General features: G+C 36.9%; 1 protein-coding gene across 2 annotated transcripts in view; it reads right to left on the reverse strand.

The window, feature by feature from the left end:
- dock1 (dedicator of cytokinesis 1) overlaps window positions 1-20844 on the reverse strand; it is a 269281-nt gene that overhangs the window by 60957 nt on the left and 187480 nt on the right. For both annotated transcript variants that reach the window (XM_089122368.1, XM_039651460.2), the window contains exons 30-31: window positions 3563-3641; window positions 213-313 (exon numbers count right to left, since the gene is read on the reverse strand). In XM_089122368.1, coding sequence (XP_088978494.1) covers window positions 213-313; window positions 3563-3641 — 180 coding nt within the window. The remainder of the gene's footprint in view (window positions 1-212; window positions 314-3562; window positions 3642-20844) is intronic.

A 20844-nucleotide genomic window follows, 5' to 3' on the forward strand; every position in this document is an offset into this window, starting at 1 on the left:
AGCGTCTGTTAAATGAATAAACGCAAACGCAACATGACAACACGGCTCATCCGCACACTCCAAATACATCATTTCTGACAAACGGAGGCCTTTTATATATTCAAGCATCATAAATATACTTTTTCATCTGTAGTTCTCCCTCTTGAGAGGTTAATGTTATACAATGTTGTAGCAGTGCATTGTGGGTAGGTGCCAGGGATATTAATGCTTACTTGTGGAAGATCTTGGCCCGTTTATCACTTGAAAAGTTCTCAAGCTGCAAAGACTCCTGGGTAAGGAACGCCACAGCGAGGTGGAAGTAGTTATTCCACAACTGAGAGGGGAAAAAAAGCAAAGCAAAGGAAAGATATTATTTAACTTCAGATCCTAATTGAAATAATTACAGACTAAAGGGCCGTTCACACCAGAGAAGATAACTATAATGATATCTACGTTTCAATAATCATCCTAATTCTAAGATAATAGGGAAGTAATCACTATACAACTAATGATAACGAGACGGAGAAACAGCTAATGAACGATAAAAATGATGATTTATCTGCCTTTAAACGAGATTCAAGCATTTAAAGTGGTACACGACACAACAGTGGCACAAAATTATAATAAACAACCTTATCATGCTGTAGAGTGGATGTTTATATACGTAGATATTGTTCTTGGTGTGAAAAGTGGCCCTTTTTTCCAGATTTCACCTTTCATATAGTGTGTAATTTATCTATTTTTGTTATATATCTAAGTGATTCTGAACCGCCTGAAACGAGTGGTCAGTAATTCCAGTCTCACTTCCGGCTGAGCCTGTGTATGTTTGTAACAAATTTGCATAATGCCAGCCTGTGGTCTTGATTGGCTATCGGTGAACAGCGTCTGCTTTGCCCCGCCCTCAAACACTGTAGTTTATCTGAGACCGGAAGAGTTTGGTTTGTGTTGTTTTCTGGTAAAATTAACTGTGTATCAAGTGCAGAGGAAGAGCTGAAATTCACATATGGTTAAAGGAGTAGTTCACTTCACAAAAAAAAAACATTTACTGATAATTTACTCACCCCAGTGTCATCCAAGATGTCCATGTCTTTCTTTCTTCAGTCAAAAAGAAATTAAGGTTTTTGATGAAAACATTCCAGGATTTTTCCCCATATAATGGACTTCAATGGGGTCCAAACGGTTCAAGGTCCAAAAGACAGTTTCAGTACAAACTGCAAACTGTTCAAAGGGCTTTAAACGATCCTAGATGATGAATAAGGGTCTTAGCAAGCGAAACAATCGGTCATTTAAATCTCTCCTGTGTGAACTCGTTCATCAAAATAAAGAAATATTTTTCCGAGTCAATTTGTTCATTTTGTTCATTGACTGAACCAAACGGCTCGAAAAAAGATTTGTTCATTTTGATGAATAAGTTTGAACAGGAGAGTCACGAACTCGCATCACAGAACAGAGCAAGGCGAGCATTTGTGCTTATAAAACTTAAACTTTGTAAAAAAATAAAAAATTAAATAAGCGATCGTTTCGCTTGATAAGACCCTTATTCATCGTCTGGAATCGTTTAAAGCACTTTGAACAGTTTGTAGTTTGCACTGAAACTCTCTTTTGGACCTTGAACCGCTTGGTTCCCATTGAAGTCCATTATATGGAGAAAAATCCTGGAATGTTTTCATCAAAAACCTTAATTTCGTTTCCACTCAAGAAAGACATGGACATCTTGGATGACATGGGGGTGAGTAAATTATCAGCAATTATTTTTTTAAAAGTGAACTACTCCTTTAAGGGTGTTTCATTTCCAACAAGTGCTGTAAGTGGTCGACTAATCACAACAGACAAGACCATCTGACCAATCAGAGAAGAGGAAGCACTCAAAAAGGAGGGGGTTTAGGAAGACTGTTTAAACGCCGTAAGAAAAAGGTAATGCTGCTATGTATATTATATTACCTTGGTTATTTCTTACCTTGGATGCATGTGAACCTGTTGAAGGAGACCTACAGAACCAACTTAGGAGCCTTTAATATAGCATATCATTACATATTAGAATAGAATTAGAAAATCCTTTCAATTAGACATCTACAAATGAGATGATCATTCATGTCTGTAGCACAAATGTGGCACAAACTAGATTAATAGTTCTTGTGAAGGATCTGAAGTATGAGCAATAGTCACAGTGCACACAGCTAATTAAGCAGAAGAGCTGATGCCACTCACACAATCATTTCTAAAATAATTCATTGGCTTCTGAAAGCCAAAGTGCGCATCGCCAGATGGTTTCACGGGTAAAATGAGGACTGAGATTAAGAATAACCATGAGCAAACAACCAGCGAAAAGCAACACGAACACAATGATCAGAGAAGAGCGGCTGAAAAATATTCAAATCAGATGCTTGGAAATTGCAGGCCATTAGCCTGTCATGAGTTATTCTGGTAGAAAGAAATTTAATGATCCCTGCTGGAACTTCCTCTGACACAAGCGGGCAGATAGTCACGATTAAAAGGTGTGCTTTTCATAAACAAGACCATCCTCCGGTTTCACAGACAAAGCTTAAAGGAGTAGTTCACTTTTTACTCACCCCCATGTCATCCAAGATGTCTTTCTTTCTTCAGTTGAAAAGAAATTAAGGTTTTTGATGAAAACATTCCAGGATTTTTCTCCATATAATGGACTTCAATGGGAACCAAACCGTTCAAGGTCCAAACGAGAGTTTCAGTGCAGCTTCAAAGAGCTTTAAACGACACCAGACGATGAATAAGGGTCTTTTCTAGCGAAACGATCGCTCATTTCAAAAATAAATACTCGTTTATCAAAATTAACAAATCTTTTTTCGAGTCATTTTGTTCATTGTAGGAAACAAATGATTTGAAAAAAGATTCGTTCATTTTGATGAACGAGTTCGAACAGGAGAGTCACGAACGCGCATCACAGAACAGAGCAAGGCGAGCATTTGTGCTTATAAAACTTAAACTTTTTTATTTATTTTTTTAAATGAGCGATCGTTTCGCTTGATAAGACCCTTATTCATCGTCTGGTGTTGTTTAAAGCCCTTTGAACAGTTTGCAGTTTGCACTGAAACTCTCATTTGGACCTTGAACCGTTTGGTTCCCATTGAAGTCCATTATATGGAGAAAAATCCAGGAATGTTTTCATCAAAAACCTTAATTTCTCTTCAACTGAAGAAAGAAAGACATGGACATCTTGGATGACATGGGGGTGAGTAAATTATCAGCAAAAGTTTTTTTTAAAAGTGAACTACTCCTTTAAGACTAGTCCAATAATAATATGTTTGAGCTGTTTTAAGAGAAAGTCTTCAAATATGTCAGTGCCATTGTTTTGTCTCAGGACACACACCAGTAATGTTTTTTTTTTCCTCCTAAGGCACGTTTATAAAAGCTACCTAAATGTCCTAAACCAGGCCTTTATGTTATTATCAGTGTTTTTGGTAGCACTATACAAGTCTAAAATGCATTATAAATGTATGTTTCTAGTTCTTTCCGGCAATGAACACAAAAGGAGATTTGGCATACAATGACAGTGAACACAGTCAAGCAATACAGTCAAACAGATTTGTTGAACTTTAAGTCTCACCTGCAGCTCAAAGTTGGTTTGATCGAGGAACTTCTTGCTGAGAACGGCGGCGTACTGATTGATGGCTCGCAGGAAGACTCTGAAATGAGAAAACCATGTCAGCCACTGATCTATGGACCATGGTTATGATCTATTGACTCATTTTAATTTATCATCATATTTAAATGAGCGTGTTTGTTCTTAACAACAGCCTGTAGAATATGAAGCATTAAAACAGCTAGTTAAACTCAGAATAATGTCATTCCTGATGCGATCCCTCGCACATCGAGACGCAGAACTACAACAGCATTCAGCTTCAGGCGAGGAAGCACATAAACTTCAGATGATAAACTTAATCACAGGTCTTTAACTCCGCCACACTGAGACGACATTAGGAGGATATTAGAGAGACTTAAAGACGCTTTGTTCAATAAAGGCCGTCACTAATGAACTATGAGAGAGAACAAGAAATCTTTATCTACTTCTCTAGCTGTGTCACTGCTGAAGACGAAAAAAAAAAAAATGAAAAGAAAGAATGAAAAGGAGAAAATGGAAATGTGTTGGAAGACCAGAACAGGCAGAGTCAAATCACACTGCAAAATCACTTTGCAATCAAATCAAGATGAACAGACTCAAAGCAGCGGACGTCAAAGAGAACATTTCACGTCTGTAATGTGACATATTGTGAGTAGTTCAGTAAATCCTCACCGCTCTCTACATTTCGCAATGTAGACAATTTAATTACTAATGCCTAACAGAGTGTAGCAGTCTCAAGACACACGACATGAATAGTATAAATACATACACAACTTTTAAATAACATGCAAAAGACCAGGATCATACGTCAAGAAATTAAACCATTGAATAAAAATACAATATATACAGCAATTTCCTACAACATAAATAAAATACAAATAATTTTTATTAAAATCAAAGACAATTAATATTAGATGATGGCAGCTGAAAAGGAAGATGAGTTTAGTTATATACATATATACCGAGTATTTCCCAATCTGCTCAGTTACTGGGATTTTCACACACAACCATTACAAAGAATGCTGTGAAAAGGGCAAAACATGCAGTATGCGGCAGTCCTGTGGGCCAAAATGCCTTGTTGATGCTCGAGGTCAGAGGAGAATGGGCCGACTGATTCAAGCTGATAGAAGAGCGACTTTGACTGAAATAACCACTCGTTACAACCGAGGTATTCAGCAAAGCATTTGTGAAGCCACAACACACACAACCTTGAGGCGGATGGGCTACAACAGCAGAAGACCCCACCGGGTACCACTCATCTCCACTACAAATAGGAGAAAGAGGCGACAATTTGCAAGAGCTCACCAAAATTGGACAGTTGAAGACTGAAAAAATGTTGCCTGGTCTGATGAGTCTCGATTTCTGTTGAGACATTCAGATGGTAATTCAGAGAATTTGGCGTAAACAGAATGAGAACATGGATCCATCATGCCTTGTTCCCACTGTGCAGGCTGGTGGTGGTGGTGTAATGGTGTGAGGGATGTTTTCTTGGCACACTTTAGGCCCCTTAGTGCCAATTGGGCATCGTTTAAAATGCCACGGCCAACCTGAGCATTGTTTCTGACCACGTCCATCCCTTTATGGCCACCATGTCCCCATCCTCTGATGGCTACTTCCAGCATGTCACAAAGCTGGAATCATTTCAAACTGGTTTCTTGAACATGTCAATGAGTTGACTGTACTAAAATGGCCGCCACAGTCACCAAATTTCAACCCAATAGAGCATCTTTGGGATGTGGTGGAACGGGAGCTTCGTGCCCTGGATGTGCATCCCACAAATCTCCATCAACTGCAAGATGCTATCCTATCAATATGGGCCAACATTTCTAAAGAATGCTTTCAGCACCTTGTTGAATCAATGCCACGTAGAATTAAGGCAGTTCTGAAGGCGAAAGGTGGTCAAACTAAGTATTATTATGGTGTTCCTAATAATCCTTTAGGTGAGTGTATGTATACATATATATATATTATCAAACGGTCATGTGACAGCAGCAAAGAAATATCAGCCAATGCTTCAACATCAAGTGTCAAAAGTCACCAGCTGAACTAGATCTGACAAGTTTCTCGTTATTAATTTCCAACATGAAAGACCAAGCAGCGATGTTAACGTCTGACCCCTCATGTGTGAGCGTCTGTCAGATGTTTGACATCTCATTAGCACGACTGGATATCAGCGACTGAATTGTAAGTCATCTTAAAAGGCTCTGGCTGTGTAAACGCATCAGAACCCTTATTAATCATCCTCTAATCTCGAGCGGGGCGGCGCAATACGAGCCGAATGAATTTCTGATTGACTAAGATAAACAGTGTGAGCTCGACGCCACTGAGCGTCACGGCACAGATCTGCAGGACGGCTGCTCTGAGCTCTGACTCCGTCATTGTAATGGAGAGATGGAGCGTTTCTCATCAGGGCCAACAGATACAATCTGCTTATAATCAGCTGCTGAAAAATTGCTGCTTAATGTGACTGGAGACATTAATAATGCAAGTGAGCTTTACTAAATCAACAGATGGACAGACAGACTGACGACAGACTAAAACTTTGGTCACAGTGGATGGCATATTTAATCTGACACACATGAAAATGAGGCAGTGGAGAAAAGCGGCATTATGAGATAGAAATGCAGCACTAGCTCATAACCTACACAGTTTCATTGATTGAACTATTCAGTCAAAAACATATTTTAGCTCAGAATGATAGATTGCTCAGTGTGGTGCCTGCCATTATATAACAAATCACCAGTTAACAATATCTTCCTATAGTTTTCCTATAGTGAACTGTGTATTTTTTAAATATCATTTCCGTTTCAGTTTAATATGCAGAAACAACCAGAAGGAAGCCAACCATAAGTAAGTGTAATGTTGTAGGACTGAGTGACAATAAACATCCCAAGTTAACCGACATTTGTGCTTTTTTCAGTTGCTTATAAACACATTAACGGCTCTTTAGCACAAACACGGCTACCATAATATGAGAGCAACATGTATGTGCATGTAGAGAATATTGTTTATGCGTGGTTATTGAAAAAACTAAAAATTAAAGTAGTCTGAAATAAGGCCACAAAACACACACACACAAAAAGAAGACCCTCTATAGTTTATAATCATGTATTGATTAAGTCTATGCTGCAGCTATGTGAAAAAACAAAAAAAAAACAAAAAAACAAAACAAAAAAAAACACAGTAAAATGCGGTGGCGCGTTTGTTGACCTCTGAGGGTTAATATTTTTGTGGAAACCGTGCTAAATTTGATTATGAAATTAAAATTGTTTGATTAATTGAATGCATCCAAACTAAACTAAACAAACAAAAAAAATCCGCATTTGACAGTTGTTATTTTACCTAAATGAAAATGCACTTCTGCTCACTAGGACAAACACTTACTGTCACCGTCCCACAGGTGGGACATTTGCCACTATATTTTTAAAACAATAATATCTTAGTAAATACCTTTAGTAATATTGGCAAACTATATATCATTTGAAAGCTTACAATCTCTAGTTTCCATATTTGGTGATATTTCAAAATATATTACAGAGAAGCCATAATTTATCAATATGCAACAAGAATATTTTCATACTCATAAGGCGTGTTCAGACCTTTATTTTAAAATAGCAGTAAACATGAAAAAAACATGAAAAAATGGTAGAAACCTCAGTTTGTTTTCATGCCAAAAGTTCAAAAGATAGAATCCATTCAATTATTTTGGAAAAAACGTCTGAAAATTTTGAAATATCAAGAAAAAAATAATAAATTCACCATTTGTGACGTGGCAGCTAGCTATGACGTACATGCGTGTTCTTTGTATGTGTTTCTTAGAGGTTCAATTCATTTCAAAATCTGCCAAACTTCCCATACTACTTCTGAATAGGATCTCTACTTCAGAAATTGTATGAAAATTGTGAAAATAATGGTTCATATCACTCAAAACACGAATGGAAATGCAGGCGCCCTTATATGGGCAGTAATGGAGTCTGGTTGTGCCCTAGTGAAAAAGTTTGGTACTGCGCTCAAACAAAATCTTACTGAAAGCTCATTTTTTGAGATATCAACCTAAAATTTGAAACACAACTTGTTCAGATTTTTGGCTTTGATCTTTCTGCCGTTTTAGAGTAGCCCAGGTTTTGAAAATATATATTTTATGTAAAATATGAATAATTAATATTTTTACATTGTACATTTCCATAAACTCAAACTTCTATAACTTTTTTTCTGTTTCACTTTTTTAATTTATTTCACTTCTACAAAAATCTGCCAAATGTCTTCTTTAAAACAAGACCAATCATATGTCTATATTCCAAAGCATTCTTGAATTACAACCATTTAAGTTCGAAATGTGCATTTTCATGTCTATTCAAAAAAGGGGGGGTGACAGTTAAGAGGTTAAGCAAGCGAACACAGAGCCGGAGACGTCCTGTAGGACACGGGCAGAGAGGAGATTTGATTTGAGCCGTAAGCTGCAGGATCAGGACAGACTGCTACAGATGAACAGTAGATGTGTTTTCTAGTCTACTGAACACTAAAGATTTACTGCATCTATGACCTTACAGAACATCAGGCTATGCTATCCTAAATCACATCTACATTACATTTTGATTCGGACCAAACTGAAAAGTCAGAAAGTCCAAACCAAACAAGGTAGGAGTGAAAGGGCCCTCAAATGTGGCTCATCAAGTCAAATTTTGAGTTTCATTCATTCCTTTTGACTACGCTCTCAGAAAAAAAACATTACAAAAACTATCACTGGTGCAGTACCTTATCAAACGATACACTTTTATCCCTAAAGGCTGCATATTAGTACCTAAAAGGAAATTGTACCTTTTGAAACGGTGCCGCCTTAGTGACAGCTTTACTACCAAATCAACAATGCAAGAAAAACACCACCAGCACATTGTGTTTGTCTCAAACACAGCCATCCACATTAGACAACCCTTAATGAGTTTTCTCCTCTATAAGAGCATCAGCAGAGCAAACAGCTGTGTAAGACGGTTACAGACGATTCCTCTAATGCCGCAGCTGCTCAATATAAGGCCGTGAGGTCAAACGAATCCCACATCCCAATGATTCCTACATCCCTCGCGCGCTCTACCCTTTAATACCACCGACGTGGGTAATCGATGCATGGAGACGCAGTCTTGTGAGCCAAATGCAAACAGCAATCGTGCTCTGATCTCCGGAAATCTATCTGGGATGCAAACGGAGCAAAGACAAGACATTTCAAGTGAGCGTCCGCCTCATTTTCACCAAGAGCCCGACATCCCCTCACAATTAAAGCTTATCTCTCTGTACGCCCGGCCACGGCAGGGCAAACACGCTTTAACACACGTCGCTCATGCTGCTAATGCAGATTCAGTGACAGCGCACGTGTGTTTGTGTTGTAGTCAGATGCAGTCGTTCGTTCTAATGACTGGACTGATGATCCATGAAAATCATACCAATTTTGCTGCATTAGAGGATTGAAAAACAAACAAACACATCCATTTACTAGATCTTCCCAGAAAACTCGCTGTATACACACCCACAATTAAAATTAATATATTGAAATATATTGTATATAATATATAGTTATAATACATTATGATTTTTTCTGAGAAAGATACAGATACAGAAGATGATTACGCCTGGCCGCCGTGGGCTTCCGTATGTGCCGTTATGATTTGAAATCTCAGATCTGTTATAGGATACGGCCCTCATCTCGTGAATTAATCAGCACTGCATATTTATGCACATGATTTCTCACAGCTTCAGTCCAAAATGGAAATCTGTGCACACGCGGAAGCTGAAACGTCGCCCATTCGTTTAGCTCTAATTGAAGAAATCTCCAACTCGGTGGGATCTGATTAACGTTTAAAACATGTCTACATTTCCTTCCCAACAGAGGTACGAACAATCAAATCTTAAGACTGCTTCACAAGTTAATACGTTGCAGGAAATTAAAATTAAATAAGCAATGTGCACTTGAGTAATATTTAGTGTAAATGGTTACAAATTGGCTTTAATAGATACAGTAGTACACAATAGGAGAAATAATAAAGTATTCTGCTTTAGTACAGATTCATACATCAATTCAATTCCATTCAAATGTATTTGTGTAGCACTTTTCCCCACACACAGTTCTACAGAGAATAGTGCCACATCACACTAAGTCAAAGGTGACTAGAAATGAGTCTTCCTTTATTTTTTCTTACACTTAGTCCAACAGTTCTGCTTTGTTTAGAATACATATGAAGAGTTCAGATGCAAAAGCCTCTAAATGCCATTTGAAATTTTCTTCTTTAATGATGATTTTTATCAAACTTGTATATTTAAGTTCAGTGATTTCACTTAAATAACAATTAATAGGTAATTATCATTGCCATTTAAGTGAAATCACTGAACTTAAATATACAAGCTTGATAAAAATGATCATTCTAGAAGAACATTTCAAATGGCACTTAGAGGCTTTTGCATCTGAACTCTTCATTTTTAAATTTGCAAAATGGTGCGAAAACAGTATTGACAATGTTGCGTCCAACTGATGTATAAAATCAATCACACTTGCAATTCGGAAAAAACAGCACTCTTGCTCAGGCCATATTAATAAACAATATTAGAGGTCAACCGATTCATCGGTTTTGCCGATATATCGGTACCGATAGTTGATTGGTGGAACTATCATGGCATGGTTTTACTTCAGTTAGCCTAATAGCTGGTTTGATTTGCATTGAAAGATGATCTTATGGAAAGTACCCTGGTTACTGGCATGGTGAATGGTGTGTGTGATGATGTGGGGATATTTTAATCCCAAAGGCCAAGGGAACTTTATCAGGATGCATATTATCCTGGATCCATGAAATAACTGGCTTTTAAAAATAAAAATCTGCCTGACTCTATGGGAATTTAACATAGGGGGGCAATGACTTATGCACCCTGTATTTTAAGGAAAAATATTTATTTATTTATGACACATTATTCATTCACAAAGAAAATTTGTGTTCTTAAAGGTTTGAGTTTTCCTCATTTTTCTAATTAAGGCATTAAGATCAACATCCAAAAGATGATTTTTTATTCCTCTTTTTAGGCAACTTTAGCATGGGTGTCAAAACTTATTCACACCACTGTATAAGTGTTGAAATAAACTTCTTTAAAATAAAAAGTACCGCGATACTACTGTGGTACCGGTATACTGTGTGCAACCCCATGCCAGGCTGAAGAACACATCATCCTTCCAGTAATTTAGCAGACAATGGCTAACCTTGGGTTGGCTCCGCCTACTAATGTCTTCTCCAAATGGACCTGAGCTACGGTGTGTATCATTAAAGGGTTAGTTCACCCAAAAATGAAAATTCTGTCAGTATTTACTCACCCTTATGCTGTTCCAACCCCGTAAGACCTTCGTTCATCTTCGAAACACAAATTAAGATATTTAAGATATTAAGATCGCTCCTGCATACAGTCCATAGGCTTCTTGAGGGACTGGCTCTTGCTGTCCTTGAAAAGTCATTAAAGACATCGTTAAAATAGTCCAAGTGACTACAGGGGCTCAATCTTAACTTTATCAAACGACGAGAAAACTTTTGTGCACAAAAAAACAACAAAAATAACGACTTTATTTCAACTATTCACTTCCTTCTCCATGAGCCTGTAAGTCAGTTAACGTAGTGTGATTGCGTAGAGCTACGTCACACGTAGGCTCACTATTGGCCGACGCTGGTCATGTGTGTGTGATGCGTGTGACGTACAATAACAGAAGCTTACGCTATTAAACTAGAAACCTGACTCGCGCAGAGGGAGAAATAAACGAATAGTTGAAATAAAGTCGTTATTTTTGTTGTTTTTTTGCGCACAAAAGTGTTCTCGTCGTTTGATAAACTTAAGATTGAGCCCCTGTAGTCACTTGGACTATTTTAACGATGTCTTTAATGACTTTTCGAGGACAGCAAGAGCCAGTCCCTCAAGAAGCCTATGGACTGTATGCAGGAGCGATCTTAATATCTTAAATATCTTAATTTGTGTTCCGAAGATGAACGAAGGTCTTACGGGGTTGGAACAACATGAGGGTGAGTAAATACTGACAGAATTTTCATTTTTGGGTGAACTAACCCTTTAAACATGGCTAGACGGAGCAAGACTGATGGGAGAACAAGGAAGACGGAGAAGATGATGATTCTAGCGTGCAGTCGGAAAGATGAGATAGTCTTGTCTGAACAGGAAATGAATATTAAGAATTAAGAATCAAGTGGTGGGAGGCTTTTAGCGAGATGCATGATTGCCACTTACAGAGATTTGTCCTGCGCTGATGTTGCATTTTTAGACGACAAAAACGACAGAAAGTCATGTGTTCTTCCCAGTACATCACCGTTTTACATTTCTGCTGTTTTACATCACATTTACAATGTCCCTGAGTCATGCTTTCTGTCAGAAGGCCCAACTGAAGAACCTTGCGGCGATGCTATTAATCTGTAAACTGATTACTCATGTTAACAGTGCTTCAATATCCGCAGGGAAAACATTCCAGACAAAACATGATGGGGGCCAATATGGAACACACTCAAAAATGTGGCCTAAAATATTCTGAAAGGAAGCGTGAATGGAGCTTCCCATGCAAAAATTATCACCACAATGATAGAGTGGTTGCTATGCAGTTGCTATGGTGTTCTGAGTGATTTCAGGGATTGCACACTTAAAAAATAAATAAATAAAAATAAATAAAAATTAACCGATTTTTATATATGTGTGTGTGTGTGTGTGTGTGTAAAAATCTAAAACAGCTAATAAAATAAAAATAAAACAAAAACAAAACATCAAAATAAAAAACTAAATAAAAACAAGAAATAAATAAAACTTAAATACACTCATTTATAATAATAGCTTAAAATCAAATAAACCAAACATCAAAAAAAACAAAAAAAAAAAACATAAAAATTAATAAAATAAAATAATAAAATGCGAATGCAAGTTACATTCAGAAGTTCAATCATTTGGTCTAGGGGGTTTGTTCCATTGACTAACATTAGGTATGAGCAGTAATACTGACGTTTAGTTCCAGTTAAACAGAGAGAGTGTTTCAGTTTAACATCAGCGTTTCACCTGGTGCTCCTCATCCCAGGAGAGCAAATTCTCCCTTTCTTAAATTCCCGGTTTTCACTTCCCTCATCTCAGGCAATTTTCTGCTGCAGTGAGCACGCCTGCACGATGATCCACTGAAGACCTGCCGAAGCCGAAGTGTGTCCCATCCTCAGAGACACACGAGCGCTCTAGTGAACGCCTATCCCTGACGGCCTGCAGGTTAACTCACGCTCATCACCTGTGGACTCCTCTGGAGAGGATCCGGAATATTACGGAGGATAAACACACACAAGAGTGATTACAAAAACCCTGGAGACGGCCACAGTAAAGACTAAGACAACGCATCATGGGAAGTACAGGAATAATCAATGATGCCGAACGACAGATCAAAACAAACCAGACCGTAAACTCTGATTGGTTGAGTGACATTCAAATTTTCTATATGTGATCAACGCGTGAAAGCGTATTATAGGCTATATGTCATGTTTAAGCCAGCAGAGCCAGGCCGATATTATCGGCCGATATTAGGCATTTTCTAAAATATCGGTATCGGCAGTTATAATGGCCGCTAAATGAATATTTCAAAAATAAAATAAAAACGGACGAATCACGCTTTAACCATGTCATGAGTGTTGGAGTTGTGTAGTTTGTCCACCAGAGGGCGCTCTACATTGTCCCTGTTAGAAAAACTCGTGTATAACGCGCCACACATCCTACAACCTGCTGATCCAGCCAGAGTCGGGCAGAGAGAACCAGTTATCCGCGAGTGAGAATTGGTGAAGTCTGTTCTTGGTGAGTTGGTCACGAGACATACATTGCTTGACAGCCCATTCTCACCCCCAAGGCGTCACTTAACTGACGCCTTGGGAAGCATTTGGACATGCTTCAATATCTGACGCTTTAGGCGCCCTTTAGCGTCAGTTAGATGACGCCGTAGGATCGCGTGTACCCTACCCCCACCCCACACCTAAACCTAACCGCGTCCTCTAACAGACGCTTTCCTTTAGCAGTTAGATGACGCCGTAGGATCGCGTCATGTAAGTGACGCTAAAGGGCGCCTAAAACGTCAAATATTGAAGCATGGTCAAAGGTGACGCCTTGGGGTGAGAATGCGTTGTGCTTGAATAACAATTAAAAGAACATCCCCATCAGTTCTCTTAACTCAAATAAGCATGAAAAAATTTGGGACTATCATTGTGCAAATGCGTTATCATATTATATGTTAGGGAAATCTGTTAATATTTTGTTGCACGTTTCTGAAAAAAAAAATTATAATAATAATATCGGCCGATATATCGGAATATCGGATTTTAAAACCAACAAATATTTGTATCGGTATCGGCCTTCAAAATCCTTTATCGGTCGGGCTCTAATAGTCAGATACGATGACACTACTGCAACACACATTACCGCCAGTGATGGGTAAGTTACTCTAAAAAACTAATTACTAGTTACTAATTACCTCTTCAACAGTGTAATTAGATTACTTTACTAATTACTCTCTCTAAAAAGTATTTAATTACTTGTAATTACTAATTACTTTCAAAATCCCATATCAATCTCAACCAGCTGAATAATACAAGGATAGACATGAATCTGTTTTAAATCTTTCACTTAGATACTATAAAATTGCATGAATTATCCTTAAACTGACCAAGGTGGAGAAGGTTACATTATAAAAACAAACATTTTAACATTAGACAATACATTTTGATGTTAAACCCACTATTGTTTTATGTCTGATCTCATGACATTTTTCATACATATTTTACAATAATTCATCTGAATTTGTACAAGTGCGGTCGTACAATTTAGACACCTAATGAAATGAATATGAATCGCTGTGAGATTGGATTGATATATACACAGTATTTACCTCAATTACATCAGAAGTAACTGTAATTAAATTAAAGATAAATGACGAGTAATCCCTTACTTTACATTTTCAAGGGAAAAGTTGAAACTGAGATGTGGTCTGACGTTAGCCAGGCTACTTATAAGCAGTAGAATGTCAAAAAGTTATAACCGCTCATGATGAAAAACCCCAGATGGGGAAAACACTGATTATATTGTAAGAGTTTCATTCAAATTGCCCTTGAAAAAAAGTATCCAAATACATAAAAGAAGGCAAAACTTTCAAAACAAACCAGAAAAGCACTACACTACTGCACTATAATATTAATTATTAATAATCATGAGTGAAGCTGATGAAGTTTAGATCATTGTCTGCTGTTTTCTAGCCAGCTCTCCTCCAAAGCTTTAAAACACTCAGTAAATGTCCCGTAATTGGTGTTATGAGCTTGTCCCGGTTGCGGGTGGAGTGTGTGGACGGGAAACGCACACGGGATGAAGTCATTACAGTCAACCCATTACAGACTCGCACATTCACACTAATCCTCAACACACAGGGTGCTGACGTTCAGATTTGAGCGATGGAAAAATATAAATAATACATGCTGCCTGTACTCTGAATCCTAAATAACAGCAACAGAATATGGACTTTTGCTAAAATTAAGCTTTTGAAAACCGCATCATGCCACAATGTTCTAAGTCAATCACGAAACGAAATGAATACGACTGTTCTTTCTGATTAATGATCAAATTTATGCATTTCTCTGCCTTGATCTAGCCCTTAGCATGACGCTACACCCGTATCTAGAAATCTGCGCTCCTGCCGGATGATCTGCATGCTCATATAGCTTTAATGCTAATGAGAGTTTATCACACAATCACGCTGCTAATTGAGTTCTGAAAGCAGCCGCGATAGCGATCGGCATCCATTAGCATGCTAGCATGAATAGACTCCGGCTCATTTTTGTGCTCAAACACAATGCAAGGTCAAACTGGTCACTGGCAGACCGACTCAAACTGAAATGAATCACTGCGATTTTTGCATTTATGATCAGATAAATAATGACTTTTTCAAATGAAGCATAAAGGAAAGATCTTAACCACACATTCGTCACCTGACTGCCAGAATCCACAACAAATGTCTCATACTAGTGTTCATGTTAGCAGTCCAGTTAGTACTTCATAAATAAAGATAGTCCAGGATGGATGGACTTTTTTTTTATTATTAATATGTTAGTCTCACAAGACAGCCCTGAATTCAACAAGAGAGATATTCTTCACACAGAATAAGCCGCAGTCTGATGTTTTCAGTCTCCTTTTGATTGACAAGATGTAATCATCGGCTGTTTTTAAATGGCCAATAGTGAAAATAATGGCTTTTAAACACTACAGTACTTACTGTGACTTGAAAAAAGCATAATAAAGCATAATAATTGAAACTCATTATGTTCCAAATGATATTTTACACATTATTTCACTGTATAAATTGGGTCTATAGACTTTATGATAAATAGCTACCATTTAAATTTTAACCCTCTGGGGTTGTTCGGCCCAAATGGACCTGAAGAATTTAAATAATTTTTTTTTTTTAAATCACAGCTTCCTCGGACTAGTCTGAAATTTGGTGACTTTGTTGGTATTTGAACACCCCAAAAAAAGTCTAAGTGGTTTTAAAAAAATAAAAAAAATAAAAAAAAATAGTCACACTTGGGGTGTTCGGGTCCAAATGGCCCCGCATGGAAAATGAATGGGAAATTGGCAAAAATGTGAGTTTTTTGTGCATACAATCTACAAATCAGCCACGATCTTGAAAAAAAGCACACAACAATGAAGGGGTGAATCTATAAAACATCAAGAGTGCAAAACAGACACACACACACACACACACTTTTATACACAAACACACCAAAAAATTCAGATTATGTGTTTTGCATTTTTAAAATGCTCAGTTTGTCCAGCAGATGGAATCCATCTCATTTCAAAAATTGCTTTTATGAGGCCTAGGCTTGAATCTAAAATGAAATACAGCTTTAAAAAAAATAAAAAATATATATATTTTTTAAATATTTTTTCTATTATGTTCAATGGGGGGAAATTTTGTCATAATTATTGTGTTAATACTAATTATATATATATATATAGATCTTTTTTTTTTTTTACATTTTCTCAAAACACCAAAAAAGAAAAGAAAAAATATTATAAAAAACAAGTAAAAAAGTAAAAATAAATATCAAATGGCCCTTTGGGTCCATTTGGACCCGAACACCCCGAGTGTGACTCTGAAACGAACAACCCCAGAGGGTTAAGATGGGTGTCCTTTGCATCTAAAAGATTGAAAACTCCTTGTTTAGACAACCCAATAGCCCTATACATCATTTTAACGTTTCTAAACTGAACTCTGGCTATTATCTCTAGTGCATTATCACATTACAGCTAGATCATATATGATGCTTCATTAAATCTGAATGCAAAAGACTACTGTATATAACAAGAGAATATAATTCATCTTTATGAATGCAACAGATTTTTCAATTTACAGAAAATGTGAACTATGAGCGATGCATTGAAAGCAAAATATTTGTGAAGTGTTTAATTCAATGAATAAATGAGTTCAGATGCAAAAGCCTCTAAATGCCATATGAAATTTTCTTCTTTAATGATGACTTTTATCAAACTTGTATATGTAATTTCACTTAACAATTAATAGGTAATTATCATTGCCATTTAAGTGAAATCACTGAACTTAAATATACAAGCTTGATAAAAATGATCATTCTAGAAGAAAATTTCAAATGGCACTTAGAGGCTTTTGCATCTGAACTCTTCAAATGGAGATTAAGCGCTATTGTTGATTTCCACTTCATGAAGATTTAACAAGGCTAAAGGGGAGCATACAGTAGAATGAAGAAATGTTACTATCTCTTCAAGCTCTGATCTAAAGCTATAAAAGAAATAAGAAGACTGCAAAAAAATCAAAATGACGTCTAACGAAGCAATCCTGAGAAATAATTCAACACGAATCCGCATTAAATAAGAACAAACATAAAATAATCAACACTCCACACTCACCCGATATCAGTGTCAGCTCTTCATATCAAATGTGTTGCTATAATTAAACTGACCGTCACACACACACACACAGAGTGCTTCCATCTTTCTTTAATCTTTAGTGACTCAGCTGAAAATGCTCTCTAAATGCATTCTCGACGTCTGGTTTCAAGGCCCGAGCCCCGACGTGAACCCTCTCGCTCTGAAATAGCACATAAAATAAAGTACTAAATGACAGCAAAGACGACTGCATAAGGCTGTCAGAGCTCAGATGGAAATAACTCGACCTTTACCTGAAAGACAGAGTCATGATATGCAATTCGGAGGTCAGAAATCTCAGATAGAGGTCGAAATGGTACAATCTTAAACTTTTGATGGATACATCTAAAAGCAAGCTAGTAAATATGGCATAACAGAAGGGCAAAACGTATAACAGTGAGTACAACTAAATAAAGCAAACACAACATTGATCCAGTATTGATTTGAGCATCACTACCAGTGGTACAAATACTTCGTTACTTTACTTAAGTACATTTTTCACGTATCTTTACTTTACTTAAGTACAATAAATAGTGCATACTTTTTACTTTTACTTCGTTACATTTTGCAGCAATTATTTTACTTTCTACTCCACTACATTTCTACAACTTCTGTTACATTTTCGTTACATTTTCTGATCAGTTTTTCCCCTGCCAAAACGTAATCTGACCGTCCGTTCGTTGCACGTTTGTCTCACCAGTGACGTTTGGTTACCATAGATACAGTATATCAACCCGGTCACACTAAATGTGTCTCACACGCAGTGTGTTTATCGTGCAACTCATACGCGAAAATTAGTTTTTACGTGCATAGGAAACACACCGTGTGTAATATATGTTTGGTTTGGTTAGGATTATGGCAAGCCAAGAGGTTCAGAATTACACCATAAATTAATCTCGTTTACTGCCAAACATAGTTATTAACATATAGTAAGGATAAGCATGATGTGTATATTGCCTAATTGCAAGCTTGTTTCAGAAATGGTGACATTTTTTTCCATCATTATTGAACATCATTATGGAGTAGGCTATTAGGTTGAATGAGTTAGAATTAAATGTTTTATTAATCATTAGAAAATAGACATTAAGAGAATAAATTGTTATGCAAGTACTTTTACTTTTAATACTTAAAGTACATTTAAAATAAAGTACTTTTTACTTAAGTATGGTTGTCATTGTGTTACTTCTACTTTTACTAAAGTAAATATTTATCTGGGTATTTGTACTTTTACTTAAGTACTGAGATTCAGTACTTCCTCCACCACTGATCACTACTACTTTAAGCTTAACTCCTAACACTGTCTATATGCGGCAAAAAGCAAGCATTTTGGTTGCAAACAACACTCACATAATAAATATGGTGTTAAAACTATACAGCAGAGCTTGGATCCCAGATATTACGGTGTGTATTTGACGTGCAGAACTTCAGGTGGCTCTTCTGCTGACGCTCGACCTCTCTGACTGAGACGTTACACAAAGTCTCCTGAGGAGAAGCTTTGGATTATGGGTAATTGGGCTCAAAGGAATGAGTACATCACACATCCCAACTTCCTCGAGACATAAAGCCGCCATGTAATTATCCTCAAAATTGAAGAACAGCTCATAATTAAATCTGGCGCAACTTTTAATTTACCCAGGAGTTACTGCTAATGCTACGTACACTTTGGGGTCCAGCACAGCAAACCCAACACAGAACACTGTTCAAACACTGAGCCTTTCACAGTCGATTTCACTAGAGTCTCGCTTTAGGATGTTCGAAGCGCACAAAGCTATATAATATTATTATAAGCATAAAAACACACTGCTGTTCAGAAGTTTGGGGTCAGAATGACTTTTTTTTTTTTAATAGAAAAGTAATACTTGTATTAAGCGAGGACACATTAATAAAGGAATAAAAAGTGACAGTAAAGACATTTATAAGGTGACAGAAGATTTTCAATTCTGTTCTTTTGAACTTTCTATCCAGAACAAACTTAACACGTCATTGTAAAGATTCGAATGACCTGATTGGTATGGGGGGATTTGCATAAAATAATTAATAATTGATAATTAATAAGTATTCATACAGGTTTGGATCAGATCAGCCTTACATGTTATTAAATCTCCTGATAAGGGATGATATGTTACCTGCATCTGCATGCATGTGTATCTCTGTAATTAACCAAAAGTCGATAGCAATTGATTGCATAGATCACATTCTACAGACAGCTAAAAATGAGCTCAATTGCATATCAATATACCATCAAAACGAATTATAATTAAATATTAATGTCAATTAGGTCTACATACGTTTTCCCCAATAGTATCCTTCCAAATTAACTTGTGATCGGACGAGCTAATCATGCGATCATTATCAATACTCACACAGAAATACTTTCAGAGACAGCAAAGGACATTTCTGGCCGTGAAAATAACTTTCCTATTTTCACAAAGCTAGGCTGCTAAAGTTAAGTAAAGTATTGAAGCTTGTAGCTAGATTGTACACTTTAGTGACCTGGATATGAGAAAGAGACATCAATCAATCAATGGAATATAAATTAATTTAATAAAGGCAGATCTAAATATACAATAGAGTCAGACCGATATATCGGCAGACCGATATTAGGCATTTTACAAACTATCGGTATCGGCAGTTATAATGGCTGATAAATGAATATTTCAAAAATAAACTAAAAATGGATGAAACACGCTTGAACCATGTCATGAGTGTTGGAGTTGTATAGTTTGTCCTCCAGAGGGCGCTCTACATCGTCCCTGTTGAGTTGGTCACAATACATACATTGCTTGAATAACAATTAAAAGAACATCCCCATCAGTTCTCTTAACTCAAATAACCAGGACAAAATTTGTAACTCATGTCCAGTTTTGCTGCTGTTAAATAAGCCGAGAGTGAAGGAGAATTAGCTAGTAATAGTTACGTTACGTTGTTACAGTGTAGTTGACTGACTGTCCTTTTAACTTTTGACAATGTGACTGAAGTATTTCTTTAATAGCGCGTGACAGTTATAGCAATGAGTCGTATCATCTCTCCTTGGCCTGTTATATTGAAAATGTATGTTTTACCATTTGCAGTATGACATTATCCATTGCTAAATTATGGCTCATCATAGACTAGCTAACCACAAAGCTAGCTAATGCCACCATCATCAGTGTCTTCTGTTGTGACTCTAAAAGAAACAAGTTTCTTTTTAAAATGCATTATCATATTATTTTAGTTAAAACTCACAAATAATTACAAATAACTATTGTCAGGGAAATCTGTTAATGTTTTGTTGCGCGTTT

The sequence above is a fragment of the Pimephales promelas genome, chromosome 17 (genome assembly GCF_988280905.1).
Source record: "Pimephales promelas chromosome 17, fPimPro1.hap1.1, whole genome shotgun sequence".
Lineage (NCBI taxonomy): Eukaryota > Metazoa > Chordata > Actinopteri > Cypriniformes > Leuciscidae > Pimephales > Pimephales promelas.